Source organism: Citrus sinensis, chromosome 8 (assembly GCF_022201045.2).
Source record: "Citrus sinensis cultivar Valencia sweet orange chromosome 8, DVS_A1.0, whole genome shotgun sequence".
Taxonomy (NCBI): Eukaryota; Viridiplantae; Streptophyta; class Magnoliopsida; order Sapindales; family Rutaceae; genus Citrus; species Citrus sinensis.
The window spans coordinates 29,960,706-29,983,230 of NC_068563.1; the positions used below are offsets into that span (position 1 = coordinate 29,960,706).

The 22,525-nt window shown below is 35.0% G+C and overlaps 3 protein-coding genes across 4 annotated transcripts; 1 reads left to right on the plus strand and 2 right to left on the minus strand.

Annotated features, from left to right (window-relative positions):
- Nucleotides 1-865: 865 nt before the first annotated feature.
- LOC102623379 (putative serine/threonine-protein kinase-like protein CCR3) lies at nucleotides 866-3,437 on the minus strand. The gene has a single exon (XM_006488626.3). It carries the CDS (start codon nucleotides 3,343-3,345, stop codon nucleotides 907-909), a length of 2,439 nt encoding a protein of 812 aa, XP_006488689.2. The 5' UTR covers nucleotides 3,346-3,437; the 3' UTR covers nucleotides 866-906.
- Nucleotides 3,438-4,014: 577 nt separating this feature from the next.
- LOC102625013 (uncharacterized) lies at nucleotides 4,015-7,256 on the minus strand. Of its 2 annotated transcripts, none has more exons than XM_052432084.1 (6): nucleotides 7,090-7,256; nucleotides 6,879-6,983; nucleotides 6,429-6,778; nucleotides 5,362-5,454; nucleotides 4,917-4,976; nucleotides 4,015-4,192 (listed from the first exon to the last, which is right to left on the minus strand). In XM_052432084.1, exons 2-6 carry the CDS (start codon nucleotides 6,979-6,981, stop codon nucleotides 4,184-4,186), a joined length of 615 nt encoding a protein of 204 aa, XP_052288044.1. In that variant the 5' UTR covers nucleotides 6,982-6,983; nucleotides 7,090-7,256; the 3' UTR covers nucleotides 4,015-4,183. The 2 variants fall into 2 exon arrangements, with proteins under 2 accessions (XP_052288044.1, XP_006488537.2); XM_006488474.4 differs by lacking the exon at nucleotides 4,015-4,192 and adding an exon at nucleotides 4,359-4,820.
- Nucleotides 7,257-15,412: 8,156 nt separating this feature from the next.
- On the plus strand, nucleotides 15,413-20,288 carry LOC102625296 (protein SMAX1-LIKE 7). Its single transcript, XM_006488475.4, has 3 exons — nucleotides 15,413-17,398; nucleotides 17,768-18,014; nucleotides 18,197-20,288. Exons 1-3 carry the CDS (start codon nucleotides 16,248-16,250, stop codon nucleotides 20,078-20,080), a joined length of 3,282 nt encoding a protein of 1,093 aa, XP_006488538.2. The 5' UTR covers nucleotides 15,413-16,247; the 3' UTR covers nucleotides 20,081-20,288.
- Nucleotides 20,289-22,525: the final 2,237 nt, after the last annotated feature.

The following is a 22,525-nucleotide window of genomic DNA, read 5'->3' on the forward strand; positions in this document are numbered from 1 at the left end:
CCATTTCCCTTAAAACGAACAATGTGTAGCGAGGTGATAAAAAAAAATGGAAGAATATGAGTAACAGCTAATAATGTCAATGCCAAAAGTCAATAATTGGACTTCCGATTTTTTTATTAGACTGGTTTATTTTGTGCCTTAGAATGCCCACATGCAATTCTTCATTAAATAATCAGAGGTAAAGAGCAATATTAAAATCGCACTTCACGGCCTGTGGCAAAGCAGAAAGAGCTGACCCGCGCTTTTTCTACTTTTATGCGAAGACACGTGAAACTTAGTACTGCGAAAAGCAGGATCGATTTGAGAATTCCCAGGAAAGATCTTTATCCATTTGGTGTAATAATGAAGGGACAGGTTGTGCCATTGAAAATTTTGCTGCTTGATATGCTTGAACATGATTTGGATCGCAAGTTATGGCTATAATGATTTTGCTTGGAACCTGCCTAATTCTTTTGCGTCCATGTTCTTAGAACCGAAAATTATTTACCATGGAGGACATCTTTTGAACAGGCTGAATTTGAACAAATGATGTTGGATTAAAGTATATAATAACATATGGTATTGATTTTGAAATGAGAGGATCAAAACTAATCGTTTAGCTGAGAATTCCATCGGAATTTGGCTTTATTCCATTGTTTAGGGCAAACATAATTTTACCCCTCAGAGTCTTCCCCCCAGTGGATAGAGATTTTTTCATGATTTTATCTTTTTATCATTTTTTGATTAATTAATTTCTTTTGCTCGGCCATTGTTAATTTTTATTTGAAAGGAGAATTCTTGTTTCTATCTCACATGGCAAGGTCGTGGTATTTATGGGTATTGAAAGAAAATAGTAATAATAATAAATAACATGTTAAAGAAAGAAAAAATTACATTAGATTTCCAGTGAAAAAATAGACATTTCAATCAATAGCGACTTGAGAAAGTAGTTGTAGAGAAACTATCGGTACAACTACAGTCCTGACAAATAGCTAGTGCCCTCTCCAAATTAGCAACAATGTCAGTGATATTAGGCCTTTCCTTGCCCTCCAAGTTAACACAATGAATTGCGGTGGTGGCCAGAAGCTCCACTGCCTCGGCTTCGTTAAGCTCCGGTGGCCCTACCCTTTTATCCAAGACACAATGTAGCTGCCCCGCTAATATTTGTGACACTGCAAACTCCACCACATCCAGTGGTCCTGAACCGTCTTCATTTTTAAACACAGCTTTCTTTCCTGTCAAAAGTTCCAGTAACACAACCCCTAAGCCGTAGATATCAGTTTTTGCTGTTAATACATTCATCACATAGTACTCAGGATCAATGTATCCAACTGTTCCAACTGCCTTGGTTGAGATAAACTCTTGATCACATTCTGACCCCAACAGTGATAATCCAAAATCCGATACTCTGGCAGTCCAGTTTACATCCAAAAGTATGTTTGAGGACTTTATGTCTCTATGAATTATTGAAGGCACTGCATAATTATGAAGATAATCAATCCCTCTAGCCGCATCTAAAGCAATTCTGATCCTCATTTTCCATGAATTCACAATGCTGCTGTTCTTTTCGGTATTTTTCTTGTTATGCAGATGATCATGAAGTGCCCCATTGCTCATGTACTCGTAAACTAAAAGTCTTTCATCCTTTTCTTGGCAGAATCCCACAAGTCCAACCAAATGCTTATGATGAACCCGCGATAACAATGCTAATTCAGAATCAAATGCACTTTCTTTCTCCCGCAACTTGTTTGTCTTTGGACAACTTTCTTCTCTCTTAACAGCCACTTCGCGACCATCCATGAGCTTTCCTTTGTAAACCGTCCCGAAACTTCCAATACCAACCTTGTTCTCCAGTGAGAAGTTGTTTGTAGCAGCAGCAAGTTCTGATAATGTAAAATTATCAGCCTTTACAGAGAATGATGATGATCCACTTCTCTGGCGTCCAAATGTTCTTGAGCTCTGCTGCCTAGTGGAAAATGACCTTAAAGGTGGCAAATTGGACCCATCATTAGCCATAGAAGCAGAATCCACGTTGGAATCAGAACTTGTGTTGGCACTTGATGGTTGCACAGAGTTGATTCTCTTGTGCAAGAAACCAGCCCAAAAGCAATAGCCAACAGTACAAATACCAGCAAAACAGCCAGCTGACCCAACAACAACAGACGCCAAGGAAATCTTTTTCTCGTCCTTTTTTGGAGAAGTTGGCTGTAGATCTGGTGATGGTGGTCTTTTTAACGGTGGCAATGGCACTGCAAGGGGGAGCTCAATCTGGCATGGATTGCAAACATTCCCCGAGCCAACACACAAGGACTCAGAATTCGGATACACACCACAAGTGATACATGAACTTTCAACACAAGGCCCCGGAAGTACTTGTCCCAGTGGAAGAGGAAGACCTCTTTCTAAATGGGGCTTATTAGACCACCCAGGTCCCCAGCAAATCATTGACAAATTCCTTGTCGTTAACCCACATACAAAATCTAAACCAGCAACAATGGACTCAAATGAAACATCTTGAATCACATCACTATCGAATTCAAACCTGTTTGTTCCTCCCCAGCATGCAACCAACCCACTTCTTTGCCTTATAGCACAGGTAAAGTTCGCTCCCAATGCAAGACCACCCGAAAACTCAAAAGCTGAACTGAAAGGAACATTCAGCTGGCCTGAATCATTACTCCCTTTACAAACCAAAGCTCCATTCCTAGACAACCCACAAGCATGAGACTCTCCAGCAACCAAACTTACCATTGACAAGTTCTTAAACCCTCTTTGAATCTCATCTGCAATCCCGCTATCACCCCAACAAAAAACTTCACTATTACTCCTCAAAATCCCACATGTGAATCCTCTTCCTGATGTGATGGTACTAAACTTCAAATCCTCCCCGGGTGAAGAAAATGAAAATAGCTGCCCTTTGTCTTTAACTTTAGTGCCTCGCCAGCACTTGACAACACCAGAGTTGACTTCTCTAGCGCAAACCTGATCACCGCCGACGCTTACGTCTGTTAACTGAACCGCTTTTCTGAAATGCAAACGTTTTGGTTGAAAGCTAAAGTTTGTTAAATCATTCGTATCCCAGCAATGCAAGCTGAACCCACCAGACCTGAGGCCACAAAAGTAGTTTTGGCCACCAGAGATGGCCTGGAAAGATGCATTTGGTAAAACTGGAATTGTGCTTCCGTTTTGGTAGCATTGGATTCTTTGAATGGATTCACCAGCTATGATTCCGCAAACTGTGCTGGTTTTGTATATGATGGCAGCTGTAGAGGCTGAGCCTAAGCTGTTGACAAATGTTTGTAGTGATGAGATGATGGTGATGATTGTGAATATGATAATGGTTAGACAAGAGGATGTTGTTTTCATTTGAAAAAGCTGATGATGATGACAATGATGACAGAGGTGACTGGTTTTGCTCCTTCGTTGAGAAAGAGAAAGAAGAAGAAAGATTGAAGAAGCCCAAAACTCAACAAGGGTGATAAGACACATGTGAAATGTGTGTGTGTGTATATATATATATATAAACATTGAAGTTGGTGCTCACTGATCAGCGCGTGATTTTGTTTCCCATAATTTAATTTACAAAACAAAACAAAATCAACAAAAGTATAATAATATTGCACCTTATTTCAACTGGTGTTAAACCGTGTGTAAATGGTAGAAGTCACAATCGGGGTTAGTTTAATTGCTTAGAAAAGGAAAAAAAAAAAGATTTTTGGGTTTTGCTCACATGTATTATCAATTAATTGTAAATTACGTATTGCTTAAAAAAGTATAAAATAAAAATTTTCAAGTTCCCTCATATTTGAGTAAAATGTACGTGGGTAACTATTATTTTAGTAAATAAAATGATCTATGAATCTCCCTAACTTATTTAATATAATTTATAGTTAAATAAAAGTTATCCACCAGTCTAACTGATCCTACCACTCTGTCATCATTTTTACACTAAAAAAATTTAATTGTAAATTATAACAAGTATAGCTTAGGAAAACCCAATCAACCATACAAATCATTAACGGATTCAAGTTCCGCTCTGAAAAATTCCCTTGGCTTTGGCTTGTGCTTGTATTGTAACATTCGTGACCCTTTTTCTCTTTGTTTATTATATACTTCAATTCTTTATCCTTTTAAGTAACACAGAACTCGCCAAATGGACTGGAGCTATAAAAAACTCCCTTTTTCCTGAAGCTGTAGTCACACTTCAGAATTCCTGCAATATATGATTTGTTATGCATATTAAATAGACAAACTTGAATTTCCCAAGGACAAAGAATTATAATTTCGCCGTTAAGTTTGGTTCTGGCTGTAATCACAATGAATGTTCAATCTTTTCTACCTACCGTCAACTGTATTGGGTATGCTAATGTCAACAAACAAATGCAAACCTTGGATCAATTTATCAAAATTTCTAATACCTTGAGTTCTACACCATAATTGTATTTCGGATCACAGTTGTTTCATCACTAATCAAAATTGCTCACAGCCTTCAAAATCTAGGCTAATACTTGGTGCTTATTATAGAAGCAAATGTACATACCAATGGAAAAAAACATATGAATTGATAATTATCTGCTAATACACCCTCTACAAGGTCATGTTTCGTATTGCCGCCATAAGCAGCTGACGAGCTTCTACACTCCAAAAGGTTATTTTGTGTCAAAATCGCCAGGCTCCCGTCTGTCATATGTCCGATATTGATAATCCTCGTCAAGATTCTCCATCGTTTTTCCAAAAGCAAATGATTTTGTACCCATAGTCGTGAAAGGCATTAGACCAAATGCTCGAGCTGTTTTGATCTCCCTAGCAACCTTCCTCTGGGCTTTGGCACTAATGCCAGACTTCACAGTGAACAACAAATAATATTTATAAGAAAAATTAACATCTAATCATAATTTTTATAAATTCGTCTTTTCTAAGAATTTTAACGACATTACCATGCTCCTCTTGATGATAATTCCTGCCTCTGTTATAAACTGTGTAAGAAACTTGACATTCTGCACCACATTGAGAGTAGTTTATGATCCTAAGAGAGTAGACATTGCAGAAACAGGCAATATTTGACATACAATTAAAGAAATTATTCTAGTCATTTGATAGTAGAATAAAAATATGAGCAATCCCCAAACGATAGCCCAGTTGATGGGCCTCTTGGCGTGAGCAATAGATTAAGGGTTCAAATATTGGGGGAACGTTTAATTTGGGGTGGGATTGGGTAGGGTGCATCGATACCATAAAAATAAAAATGATTACAGATATGAGCATGCTAGACATGGCAGTGAGTAAAAGCCAATTAGGTTCAAAATATGAACAAAGCCTTCATTTGAGCAAGGTCTGGTCATAGATAGACGATCAAATATGTTGAGTATATTATATACTGACCCTGAAATCAGCATCTTCTAGAACCTTCTTTGTAGATACTTCAAATTCAACCCTTCTGGTTTTACGTACTCCTGGCTTTGTAAGATCAAGATCCTGCAGAAAGACATATATTACTCAAGCATGGCCCAAAAAAAAAGGCATAATACCGGAAGTAATACCGGCAGAGTTTAAAAGTATTGAAGCCTTCGTTTATTTTTCGGAGGACACAAACAAAAATATTGTCATTCAAAGTGTTAATCAAAAGAATTGGCATTAGGGAATCCATTTAGCAGAAATGATGATGAAATAACTGCCTACAAAGAGTTTGGCATCCTTTTATATAATAGATTCATGCATTCACCTTGTAGCCTGGACACATGCAAGTTTAGATATGCTTGGGTAACATTGATACCAATGATCAAAACATTAAACAATAAAAGGTATTCAGAAGAAGGCAAAACAAATAAAGGAATCATCACCAATGTTAAAACATTCATGCACAAGATTCTCAAGTCCATCTTTCCATTGAATCCAATCAATGTGATAATATACTGAAAAATCAATATCATTCCACTTCAGCATTTACAAGGACTGAACCTTATGTTGACAGCTTTTCAGTTCTCTTTTCATCCAAAAATCAGAAACACAATTCAAGCATACTAGCTAAAAGTTCAATGTAGTATGGGAAGAGCTTTCTATATATTTCCCGACTGCCAGAAATAAAAAACCTCCAAGATTACTTAATTTCCTTTCATTTATTGCCTTATATCTGCATCTAAACTGCAGAAATCATCATTCATTCTAAATAAGTGATAAGATTTTGCTTCGCTTTTTTACAACATGCATTCAGGAAGCCAAGAACCTCCTTAAACATCTGAAAAGCAATCTGGCAAGTGTATTTTTTACTATTTTTTACCCAGTAAACAAATTGCATTAAACATCACGGATCTATTGACTCCACTAAAGTGGTAAATTACATACACGAGTTTTTCATGGGAAGAAACACAAATAAACAGCAATAATAACTCAGAACAAGCAATTAACAGGTGAGACGGACAACATTCTCACATGCACTGCACTTTGCATACCTTAGGTTCGTAAGTCATACCGGTCTTAAAACTAACATCAGGCCTAAAAGCATAATCGTCTTTATCTACTTCCTCCGAATCATACTCAAAATGCCTAGCCGCCTCCCTCAACTTGCCTTGCATTCCATCCGATAACGTAGTGTTTACACTCTCACCCATATCTTCCAAATCCAATGAGACACCCCCTCTCCCACCCGGCCCACCGCGCATATTCCCAGCATTCTGCAGTCTGTCCAGCTTTCGGAAAAAAGAACCAGAATCCGAACTATTCCCGTAACCCCCTCCAAATATTCGACGCTCAAACTCATCAGCAGGCTCGTTATTACCTTGACTGCTTTCATTTCCATTACCTAATTTTAAAAAAAAAATTCCGAAGTTAAGCTCTGAAGCAGTCCAAAAAGAACAGTACTAATAGAATAATATGAAACTGGGAAAAAAAAAGTAAAGTACCTGAAAATGGGTTCGTAGAGAGACTTCTAGTGATACTGAATCGATAAGATTCTTGTGATAAGTTAGCGTTAATGGATCGGAACGCGAAACGAGCAAGTTTCATTTCTGGCACAGAAGAAAAGAAAATAAAAATTGAAACTTTATTAAAACAATAGGTGAAAGAGAAAAAAAAAAAACCAACGAGAGAATTTAAGAATAAGATGCCAAGCACCTGTCGATTTTTGAGCTCCAGGAACTTCAAATCGCTGCTTCCCAATCCGGAAGTGTGAACTTTAGGTATTAGGGTTTTTGTTTGCTTATCGAGGTTTTGGGGCAATTTACAACGATGACCAAACTATTTGGAAAAGCGTAGGTTAGGCTATTTGTGTAAATTTACACTAATTGTAGATCCTTTTGAAACTTTCCGAATAAAAAATTTGAGCCTGGGCTTTTCAATTGTAAGTCTTGAGCCAGGCCCTGAACTGAGGCCTATTATAGTGTAATTTTTTGCACTGAAGCGTGCGGTCTTTTAGATTGAAGGCCAGGTGTTCCGAGTGTATATGTATGTTGGTGATGTGAATTTTTCCCCCTTTTTTTTCTTTCTTTAAAAACAGTGGTGATGTGAAATTCAATAGGGGAAATTGGGGCAAAGTGAAGGATGCGTTGAAAAGTCATTTTTTATTGTGTTTTTTTTTTTTAAAAATGAATATGAGAGTGAATTATGCAAGTGTTGTTTATAAATTTTCTTATTGAAAAAAAAAATGCATAAGAGAATGACCAAAAAGTGATAAGAAAATAAAGATTAATGGGAATGATTAAAAAATAAAAACAAAAAGTGTCAAGAAAGTAATGACTAATGAGAATGTGATGAAAGAATAAATAAAACATTGGTTAAGCAACAAGAAAAAAAAATGATAAGTGATTAAAAATTTTAATGACTAAACGATGAGAAAAAAGTATTAATGAACTTAAAAACGAGTGATCATAGATGAAAAAATTAGCAGCAAATAACACCAAAAAAAAAAGGAATAGTGACAATTGTATGACAAGAAATTGACGAAAAAGCTAGCAGAAAAGTGACAAGAAGTGGTGAAAGTGATGAGGAAAAAAACAACACTATGAAAATGTGCTGAAAACTTTTAAAATAATATAAATGAGAACTCCAAAAGTGGGATCCTTTTAACACAGTGCTAACATACCACACTTTTTTGTCCTTTTGGATTAATTACACTGTAATCCTTATTTTATCTTAAATTTATAAAAAAATCAGGTAATTATAAATTTTGACTTATTAGTCCTGCTTATTTTGATTTTTTTTAACTTTTAAATCAGAAGGTGAGGGTATTTTTTTAATTATTATTAAATCACACACCCATCATCAAAGTTTTGAAAAGAAAATTTACTCCATACACTTACCTAAATGTCAAATATATCCCTGATAAAACTAATTTTTTATTTGTACTAAATTAATTAATTAAAATGATATAAAAAAATTAATTGAACTTTTTACATTTCCACTAGTTTCAGTTCCATGTCTCTAGCAATTAGCAACTAAATTCTATCACTAACTTAATATTATTGAACATGAGATGTGAAAAAGATTCTCAAATAAGTGTGGAGCATAAAATGACTTTGCATTCAAATTCTTAGTAAAGCTTCTAAACTTATTTATCAAGCTCGTAAATGTAAGAATATACGACGAGCAAGTTGCCACCCCCCGCTCACTTTTTGACACCTTCTTATTAATCAATAAAAAAATTATTAATTGGTAAATTAATATATTTTTATTCTATATTGAAATTATTTACTGTATATTGAATCAGTATTGTGAAAAAAATTATTAACTATACAAATTAAGAAGAAGAGATCAAATTCATACTCATATTTATCATAAAATATGGTTTGTAATTAATACATGGCTTTACTATATATTAAATTAATTAATTAATAAGAAAGAATATTAATTTAAATATATTAATTCAAATATAAGAATAAATCAATTTATCGGTGAAATTAACTAGGTCATTTGACACAATATATTGTATTGCATTAGTTGCATTGTATTACTGTGTGTTATTAAGGTGTATTAAACTGTAATACAATATCATATTTGGTGCAAAATGAACTGTGGTATATGTAGTAATATTTTATATCATTATTTAGATTACTATTAATTTTAAGTTAATATTATTCAAACTTATTAATATTCAAGTATTTATTATTAGTTATATTAAATTGTTAAATAATAATCAAATTTTACTTATTAAATGTTATAACATAGTTAAGTAATACATTATTTAATTATATTTTTAATATAATTAAAATGTTCTGATATTATTGAATAATAAATTGTAAACTCACAGACTTATGTGTCAATATTTTAAACTTTGTTACTTTTGTGATTTTGTAGTAAACATTAGGGAGTGTAATGTTAATAACCAAGAGAAACATCTCAGCCACTGCAGTTAAATCTAACGGTAGATTAGGAAAAGACAAAAGAATGTGGTATGTTACTACACATAGCTGGACCCACTAGAAAGTGACATTTTTAAATTTTTAGCTTTTTTAATTGTACGATCATTTTTTTCATGGTTCAAGTGATGCCATTAAAAAATTAAAATAATATCGTATCCTTTTTTTTTTAGATGAATAATATCGTATCCTTCGAGTGCAACATCTGAAGTTTTTTTTTTTGGTTTGGAAAAAACCAAAAAAAAAAAGAATAGAGAAAGAGAGAAAGGAGGTAGACATCACTTTAAACATTCTTTATTTTTTAGATATTTATACAACTTTCATAAAATCTTTTAGAAGAAATGAAAAAGCAACCATCCATCAATCAATCAATCAATTCTATAGATAGATACAAAGATAGAAAGGGAATTCACTTATGCGATCGAATTGCCAAATAGTAAATTTTCAGCCACAAGTTTCTAGTGGAACTTGAATATGCTCACCTTACCTCTCTTTAAAGAATCGTAGCTTTAGCTAAGGTTTATAAACTCATTAATAACGTCGAGGGTTTCAATCTTTTTGTATGTGTCAGGAGTTTTTTTTCTTTCTTTTTTCCCCCTTTTTTATATTTGAAAGTTTATATAGGTACAATTTTTTGAACTAGACTGCATCAAAAAAATTAACAGGTTCTAATTATTATGTTTATAGATCAGTCAAATAATTGTTTAAGCACATTCTTGAATTTTTTTTTTCAAAATTTATTAAATATAAGATACTCTCTATATATATCTAACTTATTATTTTCCAAAAAAAAAAAGAGTACGTGTGCATTTATTTTGCATTTTATTTATCAAATAATTATGATTAAAAAATTAAATTAATTAAATAATTAAAGATACTTATATTCCCAACATCAAACAATTATTATGGATAAAATGTTAAGATCAACAAAAAGAGTTTTTTTTTTGAAAATATCAACAAAAAGAGTTGACATACTGAAGGAGAAATCTTAAAATACATATGAGGTACCATGTCACACATACGACAAACAATGATGTCATGACATGTGTGCAGTTATTTTGAACCATTATCATTCAAGTGGTGGTTGTATTAAATTCAATTACACATACCATGCATGCATCGATTGGTTGTAGTACATCTGAGATATTTTAGAATTTCTCATACTGAAGATATGTTTTCGGACATTAAGCGAATTTCAATTAGTTTAATCAAATAATAAGTAGATTTTATAGCTTTTTCCATCATACGGTGTCTCTAACTAGACTCATAGAAAATACAAGTGTTTGCTCAACTAGAATCTTTAAAAGCAATCCACCCAAATTTCAAACGTGGATGATGGTCAGCTTTTTTTTTTTAACTCTAGTGAAACCAATAATCACAAGCATGCATGCACAAATCAAAGATTAGCTTAGGTAGGTTGTTATTTGTAAACCCATGTGAAAAGAATAACTTATTTGTAATCTCTACCCAAAACTGGCAAAAGCAGCTTCCTAGATTGTTTGGTCTCCGGGCTATAGTCTTATTTCTGAACAGAACTCTAAAGTGCTGTTGCAATTTGCATGTGTGGAACAAATGCTAGCTTTCTAATTCAGGTAAAAGAAGCCACCTTTTTCATAAAGGAAAATCATGAGATTCAAATATCTCTTTTTGGAGAAACTTGTGGTGCAATTGTGGTACCGTAACACAATTGCATCCAACCATTAGATATCAGTGGACCCTATCAATCTAAGTGCATTCAACGGCTGGATGCAACTGTAGCACGGTACCACAGTTATACCGTAGCCTGATTCTCTCTTTCCCCTCTTTTCTTTTTTCCTCCATTAATGTTTGTGGCCACCCATTATATAAAAAAGTTTTGACGTAAATTGGTATTGTCCCAATCAGTGCACACGACTTTGGGTGCAACCTAGGCTCAAAATGGGACACGTCGAGAAAACCCCGTTGATGATTGGCTGGTTATGTGACAATGAGGTGGGGGAATTGAAGTTATGAAAAGCCTTGCAAGTTGTGATTTTTGCTCCTGTAAATCCAAAAGTGATTGTCACGAAGGAAGTGGATTTGGCGAGTGAGAGTGAAAGCAACAGCTTATGACAGTGATGCAATGAAGATTGGCATTGGGGTTCATATTCATAGCGATCCAACCAAGTGGCCAACATATTAGAAGAGAGGAGAGGGGGGAGAGAGAGAGTTAATTTTGATGGGCAATACAATTGCAATCATGGTGATTATTGCTCTCTTCCTTAGGCAAGTTTTGCTATAATAAAGCAAGCATTAGTACTCATATGAGCACTTTACACTACCTAACACTTCCTTTCTAATACAAAAAAGTTACAACTCATCGCTTGACTCTGTTTATTTCTCTATTTGCTAAGAGAATTTTATTCTCCAAATTTTCTTTTCCATTTTTTTTTCCCAATCAGTCGAGATTGAGGACCAAAATTGTGAATAAAATTCTCTCTTGATTTCAGTTTTTTTTTTTCTAACAAAATATTAGTTTGTAATTAGTGGATATTAATTATATAGGAATGAAGAAGTAATTAAATCTTAACAAACAAGGAAATTATAATTCTCTACGATAGAACCCTTGTTAAACTATTTTTAATATAATTGTTAAGAAGTAAATCTACTTAATTATATGAGCTCATCTGGAAATCTCCACTCATACAAAATATGACAGAACATAAACATGAACACGTTTTGTTGATGAAATATATATAATTTTTAGTAATAATAATAATAATAAATGCTTCCATTACATGGCCAAAATGCATGTCATTAGGTGCATGCATGTATGCATAAATGAACAAAGCAAAAAGGAATAGAAGGAAGGTTCTTTTGGAATGGTCATAGTCTTTAAAGATTATAATAGCTGACTTCTTTGGCAGCGAACCAAATTATATACTAATTGTCCAGCCAAAAATGAGCAAGTAGTTAAGTTTCACAATTCACAAGAACAAAATAATTCCCTAACATTGTTGCCAAAAATAGATTTTGAAATCATTTCCAAGATTTTGAAGAGATCTCCGGCATAGTTTTTAGTGTTTTCTGAAATATGATGTAAATCAATTTAAATTAAATTTACTTCGTGCATTGAACTTTGTTTTATATGAAAGGTAATACAATTAATATATATATATATAACATGTATGTAATTAAATTTTATATATCAATTACATGCTGATTCTTCAAAATAAATAAATATATCTTATAATATTATTTATTTAATATATGATTAACATGGTACTTTAAAAGTATTTTAAAATTTCTTTTTTTAAGGATGTACATGAACTATGAAGTGTGTTACTGTTGTTGTTGTTGTTTTTTTTTTTAAAATTTCCAATTTTAAATAAGACAACATTGTAAATTACACTAAATAAAATAGCAGTATATTATTGGAATACGACGATTTATTCTAAATTTTAATTTGTGGAGTGTATTACACAAATACTTGCTGGAACAAAATAAAAAAAAAAAAAAAAAGGTCGAAGATATTATACGGAAGAAGGCTATGATCCATCAGTTTCCTAGGAAAACAATTTCCGAGAAAATCTCAAGTGCTGTTTACGTACTCTATTCAACTCTGAAGTCTCATTCGATCTTAGTGATGTCTATAATTGAACGCATTCTAAGAAAGTAAATAAATAATTGGTGTCCTTGCATTCTGCAGTGCGGACGAAGTTGAAGAAACGACACACAGTAACAGTATACGATCGATGACCACATGATCTTTCAGAGATACGCAGAATCTCTGCACATATTTCATTTATCATGCTCCTCCTGGCAACAACAATACTCTTCTTTTTTTTTTTTCTTTTTTTTTTTCAACTTTCAATTCATTGAATAAATAAAAATAAAAAAAACAATGAAGAGGGCAAGAACATTCAAAGTGTCACTCTCTTACTTCTTGTTAACGCATGATAACAACGTTGGGAAATCTATTTCAAATTTAAACTTTTATCTGAATTAATATAGATTATACAATTTTATTATAATTTAATACTCTCTATGTATAAGGTAAGGTATAAGTTTTAAGTTCCAATATCCAATTTTTCTTTCATAAATATGGGATATGGGCAGACGAATCTCTGAGAATAGTTGGATAAATCTCAAGTGCGAGTATAGAGATCTTGTTAAAAGTTTATTCTACCGTATAAACCTGTATGTATGTATGTATGTATGTATTATTATACGAGTTGTGTGGTAGCCGTGACTCCCAATTCCATGGCCTTATTATTATTGCAATCGAAAATGGGGGGGAAAAAAACAAAAAAAAATTAAACCGACAAAGCCAAAAAAGCATGTCAAAATCACTAACCTTTTTTACCCCCTGGCACGACGAGGCGGAGGAGAAATCAGAATGGCCCCCTGAGTCCTCGACTCATCAATTCCCCACCCTGGTTAGGTGAACTTCTTAACCCAGCTTACTTTGGGCAGTCAGTCAGCCTTTGGGAAGCATCCGACATTACGACCCACACACGTGTCCATGACGTATAGGTTTTCGACGGGCATATTATATATTATTAGGTTTGGAGTAAGACCTCTTGATAAGAGTAAAGATGGGCCAATCAGAAAAAGGGAGCATAATCCGTCCCTATCCAGTGCGGGCCCACCTGAGAGTGACTTCGCACTTCTAAGCCGACCTGGGATTTTTCCAACATTTCATTATCTTTTACTTTTGTTAACAAAGGTACGGCTATTGGTTCGTGTTTCTCATTTTATCCTGTTAATTTTAACTATTTTTTTTTCTTTGCAATTAATAAAAACTAAATCTCTTTTTCTTTTTTTTTATTAGTCAAAACTTTCCTCTAGTTATAATTTTCATTTTTCTTTTTGAATTAAAACTCCATTTTTCTAATTACGATGATCGGGGGAGTTGCTGGCTCTGCTGGGACATTGGGGCTCAAGATATTTTTTGTTATCAAACTTATGTCACTGTCACAAGCACAGACCCAAAAAAATTATATGCGAGAATGACACGCGTCCCCATGCCAATAAGTTGGCCACCACTTACATTTGCTTTGGCTCATTTGATCGACAATCGAGCATGCACGAGCTGCAACTTGACACGCCCCAAACTGTATGAGAATGACACGTGTCATAATACCAATAACTAATTGGGGAAAAGGATTTGCGTGGAACAATTCAATCGTGCCTTTGCCTGTAGTAGAGTAATAAGTTCGATCACGAGATTCATTGATATTTTTAATATTAAATTTTAAATTTAAGCACTCTTTTAGATATTTCTTAACACCCTTTAACACCTTTTTAAATAATAAAAATAACCTTAACTAAAACTTATCAGTGTAAGTCCCTTTTTTTAAACTTTGTTATTAAACTCGATTTCGATACTATGATTTCTTCCATTAAAAAAATGATTTTTTTTTGTTCATTACAACCACCGGTAAAAAATTTCTCATCCAAAAATTAGAGGAAAAAATAACCTTTTGATTTATAAAATGTTAATTTTTTTTTTAAAAAGAAAAAAATTATTTGACTTTGAAGAGGAACTTTTAATTAGAAATTATTCTATTATATAGTTTTAATAAAAGTTAAAATTTTAAAATAATTAAAGAAGTTTTAAGATAAGTCCTACTTTAAATTTAATGAGTCCAATTTAGAGACCCATTATCTTTCCACAGGACAAAACACTGTTGGTACTAGGTGGTATGATAACTCAACACAAGTGTTTCTCCTAAATCCTAATTACACTAGAGTATAGACGCTATAAAGTGACTCCTCACGAAAACTTGTTTTTACTTTACAAAAACTTTTAACCATGCGTTCCCACTCGTCCTTCTTTTATTTTATACTCAATAATAAGTGATTCTTTCATAACAGTTTATTGGAATTATTTATTTATTTATATTTTAACAGTACTCTCACTTTATTGGACATCCTTAATAGAAAATTATCATTATTGTTATTATAATAGTAATTTTCTAATAAAAAATGTCTTACTTTAAAGAAAAAAATTCTCTATCACATTCTATAAAAAAGAAATACTATACTTACAGATACTATATATACAAACTGATATAATATATATATATATATAAAGATGAAAGATTGAGAGTCCAAGAGATCGCCAATAATATATAGTATGTCACTATTCATCTGGTCAACAATAAAAGGGGGCAGCAGTAGACAACTTTGACGAAGGGGCCTCAAATTATATGCAAAGAAAAAGACATACAAGTGAGCTAAGACAGGGCATGCAAACACCTTTTCGTACACAAAAGCTTTTTTCTCTTGCTTGCCTCCCAATGATCATACCAAGAACATCGACTCTCGCCGTTGTTGCACTAAGAGTAAGAGACCTGATGCTAGCTAAGCTAATGCAGTGCATGTTCCAAGAACTAATCACTCGTTCGTTCGTGTACCCGCATGCCCACTATAAATAACCCCCCCACTCGAATCTTATTCAAGCCATTTCTTTTTCTTGATGGCGAGGGTGAAGTTGAAAGCGCAAAATGCGTGGTGCTGGTTCTGCTTTTAACCTTGTTTCTTCTCTCATCTTTTATCACTCTCTCTAAAGCCTACTGCCGTGGACACGACACCTTTTTTTATTTTTTTGTCCTCTCTCTTTCTTTCTTTCTTTCTTTCTTTCTCTCTTAAAAAATAAATAAATAAATAATCATGGAAAAGAGAATCTATGCCCACCATTGTGTTCGATGAATAGCTTCTCTCCCATGGGCCCACAAAAAAACAGCGATCCCCTCGCCATGTTTTAGTAATTTCAAAAGTTGCTGAAGTAAACGCCCTGGCCGATTTTTTATTATCCCCCGTACAGACAAACAAAACAAAATAAAACAAATTCCCAAAATTAAATATTAAAAAATTAAATACGTTTTACTTTGAATTTTAACACGTGTTTGTTTGTTTGTTTTCGGGATTTATTAATATATTTCCTCACCGGCGATGCGGACACTGGTGACCTTGGCCAGACAATGCTTATCGGAGGAGTCGGCGCGTGTGCTGGACGATGCTGTGGGCGTGGCGCGTCAGAGGCGTCACTCCCAGACGACTTCGCTTCACGTGGTGTCGGCGTTATTGTGCGTACCTTCCTCGCTTCTCCGCGAAGCCTGCGACCGCGTTCAGAGCTACTCGGTGAGTCCGAAGCTCCAGTTTCGAGCTTTGGAGCTCTGTCTCGGAGTGGCGTTCGACCGCCTGCCGTCGTCGAAGTCCGTCGAGTTCCCGCCGATATCGAACTCCCTGATGGCGGCGATCAAACGGTCGCAGGCGCAACAGAGGAGGAATCCGGATAATTATCATTTGCAGCAGATTCACTGTAACCAGCAAACGGCGTCGCTTTTGAAGGTCGATTTGAAATACTTTGTTTTGGCTATTTTGGATGATCCTATGGCGAGTCGGGTGTTCGGCGAGGCCGGTTTCTTAAGCCGTGATATCAAGTTGGCTATAATTCAACCGTCAGTTACTCAATTCCCTCCAAGGCTCTCACTCACACGTTGCCCGCCAATTTTTCTTTACAATTTAACGGATTCGTTTCCCGGGCGGGCGGGGCTGAAATTACCGTTTGGTCCTGACGATGTCGATGAGAATTGCAGGAGAATTGGGGAAGTTCTCGCGGGGAGAGATGAGAAAAAGGGGAAGAATCCGTTGCTCGTTGGTGTTTGTGCGAATAGTGCACTGAAAGGATTTGTTGAGAGTGTAAACGGTGGGAAAGTGGGTATTTTTCCGAGGCAAATTTATGGGTTGGACGTGGTGTGTGTTGAGTATGAGATTAATGAATTTGTTGGTGGGAGAGTGAATGTTGAGATGATGATGTTGAAGTTTAAGGAGGTAGAGAGTGCGGTGGGGCGATGCTCGGGGCCTGGTGTTGTTGTGAATTATGGTGAGTTGAAGGTTTTGGTTAGTGATTCTGTTTCTACTGAGGCTGCCCGCTTTGTCGTCTCCCAATTGACTAGTTTGTTGAAGAGCGGTAACGGTGAGAAGCTGTGGTTGATTGGAGCTGCCATGAGTTATGAGACTTACTTGAAAATGCTTGCCAAGTTTCCTGGTTTAGACAACGATTGGGACCTCCAATTGTTGCCTATTCACTGGAAATCCAGGTATTGTGTTATTATGTCATTTTGCTTTATCTTGCCATTGCTTTTTAATTATTTTATGTCTTCTGTAGTTGACAGGGTTCTTTGTTTTAATATATTTTTTTTTTTCCGATAATGTTAAGTATGCTGCATGCCTCTTTGTTTCTGCTTTGGCTCATGGAGATTGGTGGCCATTAAGGTTTAAAGTAGTTAACATCAACGAAGACAAAATGTAGCTGTAATGCAGTATTTACTGTAGGTTTAATTTCCTCTTTTTTTTTTTTTTTTGTTGGTATGAGGCTAGTACATTTCCAAATTGTTCTCATGAACGCATGTGTGCACTTTAGCTTCTCTGTTGCATCTCACAGTTCCATGCTCATTATATACTTGCAGCTTGATGGGGTCATTTGTTCCATTTGGTGGTTTCTTTTCTTCGCCGCCTGATTTCAAGAATCCTGTGAGAAGCAAGAGTCATTATAGCACCTTGTGTTACCTTTGCACAGAGAAGCTTGAACAGGAAGTTGCAGCTCTTTTGAAGCTTGAATCATCCGACTCAGTTACCGATCAGTGCTTAGATAACTTAACATCATCTGATAGGATAGCAGCTCTGGACACAAGCAAGGGTGTTGGCGTGGCCAAGGTTTGTTATTCAAATTTTAGAATCTTTGACTCAATCAGAATGTGTGCACATGCACTTTCTACACAATTACAAAATCTACCCATATTTTCCTGTAGTGAATTGAATGTCCAATCTATTTTCTGCATCTTATTTACTGAATAGTGAAACATTTATGTAAGAATGTGCTTAATCAACCGGTGCAGGCAAAGGATGATGTAACGGCATTGAATGCTAAAATTATGGAGCTGCAAAGGAAGTGGAATGATACCTGCCAAAGTCTTCATCGCACTCAACTGGTGCCCAAACTAGATATTCGTCAGAGGTCCCATGTCCAGCTCTCTGAGTTCGTTCGGTTAATGGCAAACAGGAAAGGAAGCAGCAGTAAATATCCATCCTTATGCGAAAGTCAATGCACAAATCCAAGTCCTGGTGCACACATGCTTTCACAAAACATTTCTTCCGCAGAACAAAATGCGACAATACCTTTGTCTTCTGAAGCCGATAATGTCAATTTCCAATCTAGGCTACCGATAAACTCTTCAACGAAGCCACAAAGAAACAATGATGAGCATCTGCTACCCCCTCACCCTCTGGCTGATCTGTACAATCCTCATGAGCACACATCATTTTCTTTCCTCACTTCTGTAACAACGGATTTGGGGTTGGGAAAAATCTACCCATCAACCAGGCAGGAGGCGAACACTCCAAAATTAATAGATAATAAGGAGCAATGCTTCTCAGGCTCCATTTCTGCTGAGTTTGATGCAGTTAGCGAGGGTACTTTTCACAATGTAGCCCAATCTTCTTCCTGTTCTGCTCCTCATACAGGGGAGCCCTTTGATCCAAGAGATTACAAGACACTTAGAATAGCACTTGCTGAAAAGGTTGGTTGGCAAGATGAAGCCATATGCACTATCAGTCAGGCTGTATCCCGCTGGAGAATTGGAAACGGAAGGCATGTTGGCTCAAATAGTAAACGAGGCATTTGGCTTGCATTCCTTGGACCTGACAAAGTTGGAAAGAAAAAGATTGCTTCAGCTCTTGCTGAGATAGTGTTTGGAAACAAGGGAAAGTTAATCCATGTTGATGTGAGTTCTGAACAAAGGGTTAGCCAACCAAACTCCATATTTGACTGCCAAAATATTGATTTCTGTGATTGTAAACTTAGGGGAAAGGTTCTTGTTGATTACATTTACCAAGAGTTTAGGAGTAAACCTTATTCAGTTGTCTTTCTTGAAGACCTGGATAAGGCTGCTGATCCTATTGTCCAAAGTAGCTTGACCAAGGCCATCAGTACAGGTAAGTTTACAGACTCATATGGCAGAGATGTCAGCATCTCCGGTATGATTTTTGTGGCAACATCAACAATTTTGAAAGGCAAACATAGTGTACATCCACAGACGACACCTGTCAAATTTTCCGAGGAAATAATACTTGGAGCCAAAAGGTGGCAAATGCAAACAGCAATCAGTCATGGTTTTGCAGATGCTGCCAGAGGTAGCGGTATGAATGTGAAGGTTACACCAAGGAAGGAAATTTCAAATCCAGAATCTAGGAGGAAAAGAAAGCGGACTGACGATGGTGATTCTCCAATAAATTCACAGAAACAGATTGACGATTCATTCAGATCTTATCTAGATCTTAACCTTCCTGCAGATGAGGCAGAAGAGGACACCAGTTCTGAAAAATTTGACAGTGATACTATCTGTGAAAATTCAGGAGCCTGGTTGGAAGACTTCTTTGATCAAACAGATGCAATTGCGGTTTTCCAGCCATTAAACTTTGATCTGCTTGCTGAGAAAATTCTGAGGGAAATCCAACCAAAATTCCAGAGAGCATTCGGGTTTGAGGTTCTCCTTGAGATTGATTATGAAATCCTGGTACAAATTCTTGCAGCCACTTGGTTATCCGACAGGAAGAAAGCAATAGAGAACTGGATTGAGAACGTTGTTCTCAGAAGCTTCTATGAGGTCAGAAGGAAGCACCATTTTACTGCTGGGTCTGTTGTGAAACTGGTAGCTCATGAAGGTCTTCTTGTTGAAGAGGAAGCTTCCGGAATTCGTCTTCCTAAAATAATTAATGTTTAACTTGTGTTTCGCTTATGTTGTCTGTTGTAATTAGATGAATAATCTAGGTCTTGTCATAGTGTAAAGAAGCTTGTAGCGTTGAGAAGCCTTTGTGTTTGGCTGAGAATTCCCAAGTTGTTTTGGGTGCGGTAGTATCTGTGACTCTGTGTTGTCGTATTTAGTGTTGTTAATTAATAAATGCATGATGCTTTTCGTGTTTAGGAATAAATCTTTTGCCTCTTTCGTTTTTATTTTCTTGATCTTGACATTTCTGCCAGATTCTTCAACTTAGATCTTTTTGGTATTTGAAAATTTAACGGAAACGAAAGATAGCAACGGTAATAAAACTTTTGGCGGGAAAGATAACTGATCGTCAACAGTCTGAAGCTCGCGAAGAAATCTTGGCGGGAGCTAACACCTTTAGAAACCCAAACCTTTCTTGTGGGCCTTGGGCCCAATTCTCTGTGTTCAGCATTTCCCAAGTTTTCTCTTATGTATCCCCAACTTTTTGTCTTCTCAAACCCTCCTGGCACCAAAATTAGTTTATCAAGTGTTTTTTTCCCCCTTTTTCCGTCCTATTAGTAGTACTATTACTATATAATTTATATTAATCCACAACCTTTATGACATGAAAGCAAGAAAATAGTGGATTTTATTCTAGGCACGTAAAGTATAAAACCAAACCCTAGATTTTATAAGAGCAACTACAAGCTTAATCTCTCAAATAAATCATTAGGCTAAGTGTCTTATTTTGTTATAAAATACAAAATAAGGAATTTAATCTGATTGTTTTGTTTACTTGTCAATTTTTATGGTTTTATTCTTTTATTTTGTATTTAAAGCATGAGTATTAATGAAGCTCAAACATTTAGACTTGAGTACTAGGAAGATCACTCCTTACCGCCATAACTAAACCTTAGTCTCAAAGTTTATGATTTTATTTGATTTTAAAGTATGTTCGTAATTAATTAATATAAAATACCTTAATGCTTTTCAAAATTAAATTGAAATGCAACAGTTACAGAATACAAATGAATCAATAACATTTTAAAATTTTCGTTTTGAAGAAATTTATAAGAGTAACAACTAACCAACGCACATATTTAGATGAGCGTCGGGTCGGGTCAGAGAGGCTCCAGACCCTGAACTAGATGGCCGGTGGTGTGGACCACCCACTGCCGCACTGACCCAGCTTCTTTCTTGGAAAATTTACAGAAAAAGAGAAAAGCTAGCAAGACTTTTCTAAGTTAATTTTATTGGCTTTTCGTGTGTGGGTTGGCTTCATTCATGACTCATCATCGGTCAATGCTCTCTTTAAGTTTCTTTGCCCAACCATTCCATGATCGTTTTCGCGGTCATCAGTTCACATTTACTTCTTCTCCTGCTTTAAATTTTTGGAGAAAAGCAAATATTTATGGCGGTTTTGCAATTGTTTAAAGTGATTTCTATTCTATCAAAAAACAGTAAGAATCATCTTTTTCTTTTTCTTTTTTCCAAAATCATTTTAAAGTGTTTTGTTTGAAAATAATTTTTTTTTCCTGAATGATGTTTAGAAATAAATTTAAATGCATTCTTGGTGTTTAAGAAAAGAAAAAAGAAAAACGAGAGAAAGTGAAAGGAAGAAAGGAAAATATTTTTCTTTTTATTTAGTTATGAAAAAGTAACTTGGAAGGGGATGATAATGGAGATAATAAAATAAACCTTTCTTGATTGCATGAACTCTTATCTCATAGATCGAATGAAGAATTGTTAAATCTTAACCGATCAATCTTTAGTCATCTTTTTATATTTTTTTGCAAATTTAAAAATATGTAATTAAAAAAAAAATCAAAGCCTTGAACATATAAATAGGATTGGTAATGAGACGGGATGTGTTGAGATTTATCAATATCAGTCCCGTCCTATATATGTAAATGAGATTAAAAAAAAAATCACACTTTCATTCTTATATATATATATTAATAAAAATACGTCTCAATCTCGTTCCAAAAGAGATGAGATTCTACGGGATCCCATTTCAATTGAAAAAATTCTCATCATTAGTCGATAATGAGACGGGATGGGACGAGATTTGTCAATCTCAACCACATCCCATACATACAGGTGGGATAAAAAAATATCTCACTCTTGTCCTTATATTTTTTTGTGGGACAAAAATATGTTTCACTCTCGTCCTTATATTTTTTTATGGAATAAAAATATGTCCCAATCCCGTCCCAAATGAGATAAGATCCCACAATATCTTATCTCATCAAGAAAAATTGTCATCCCTACATATAAATAACTCTCTTACTTTTAATGTAAGTGGAATTTGATTCAAACCTCTTATCCAATCTAAGATATTTGATTAACTGAACCAGCTAATATCTATAATAAATATTATTTTTTGTGTTATTTAATTTTATGCCCTTAGCATCTACATTAGGAACAATAAATTGATGTTGACCAATAATCGACTAAAAAAAG

Bases quoted from the DNA above. Each gene is read 5' to 3' on its own strand.
- LOC102625296 (XM_006488475.4), top strand. From the start codon at position 16,248: ATGCGGACACTGGTGACCTTGGCCAGACAATGCTTATCGGAGGAGTCG. The intron at 17,399-17,767 runs GTATTGTGTTAT...ATATACTTGCAG, and splicing joins CCTATTCACTGGAAATCCAG to CTTGATGGGGTCATTTGTTC. The intron at 18,015-18,196 runs GTTTGTTATTCA...CAACCGGTGCAG, and splicing joins AGGGTGTTGGCGTGGCCAAG to GCAAAGGATGATGTAACGGC.
- LOC102625013 (XM_006488474.4), bottom strand. From the start codon at position 6,981: ATGAAACTTGCTCGTTTCGCGTTCCGATCCATTAACGCTAACTTATCA. The intron at 5,455-6,428 runs GTATGCAAAGTG...GTCTTTCTGCAG, and splicing joins GTATGACTTACGAACCTAAG to GATCTTGATCTTACAAAGCC. The intron at 4,977-5,361 runs GTCAGTATATAA...AATGTGGTGCAG, and splicing joins TAGAAGATGCTGATTTCAGG to AATGTCAAGTTTCTTACACA.
- LOC102623379 (XM_006488626.3), bottom strand. From the start codon at position 3,345: ATGAAAACAACATCCTCTTGTCTAACCATTATCATATTCACAATCATC.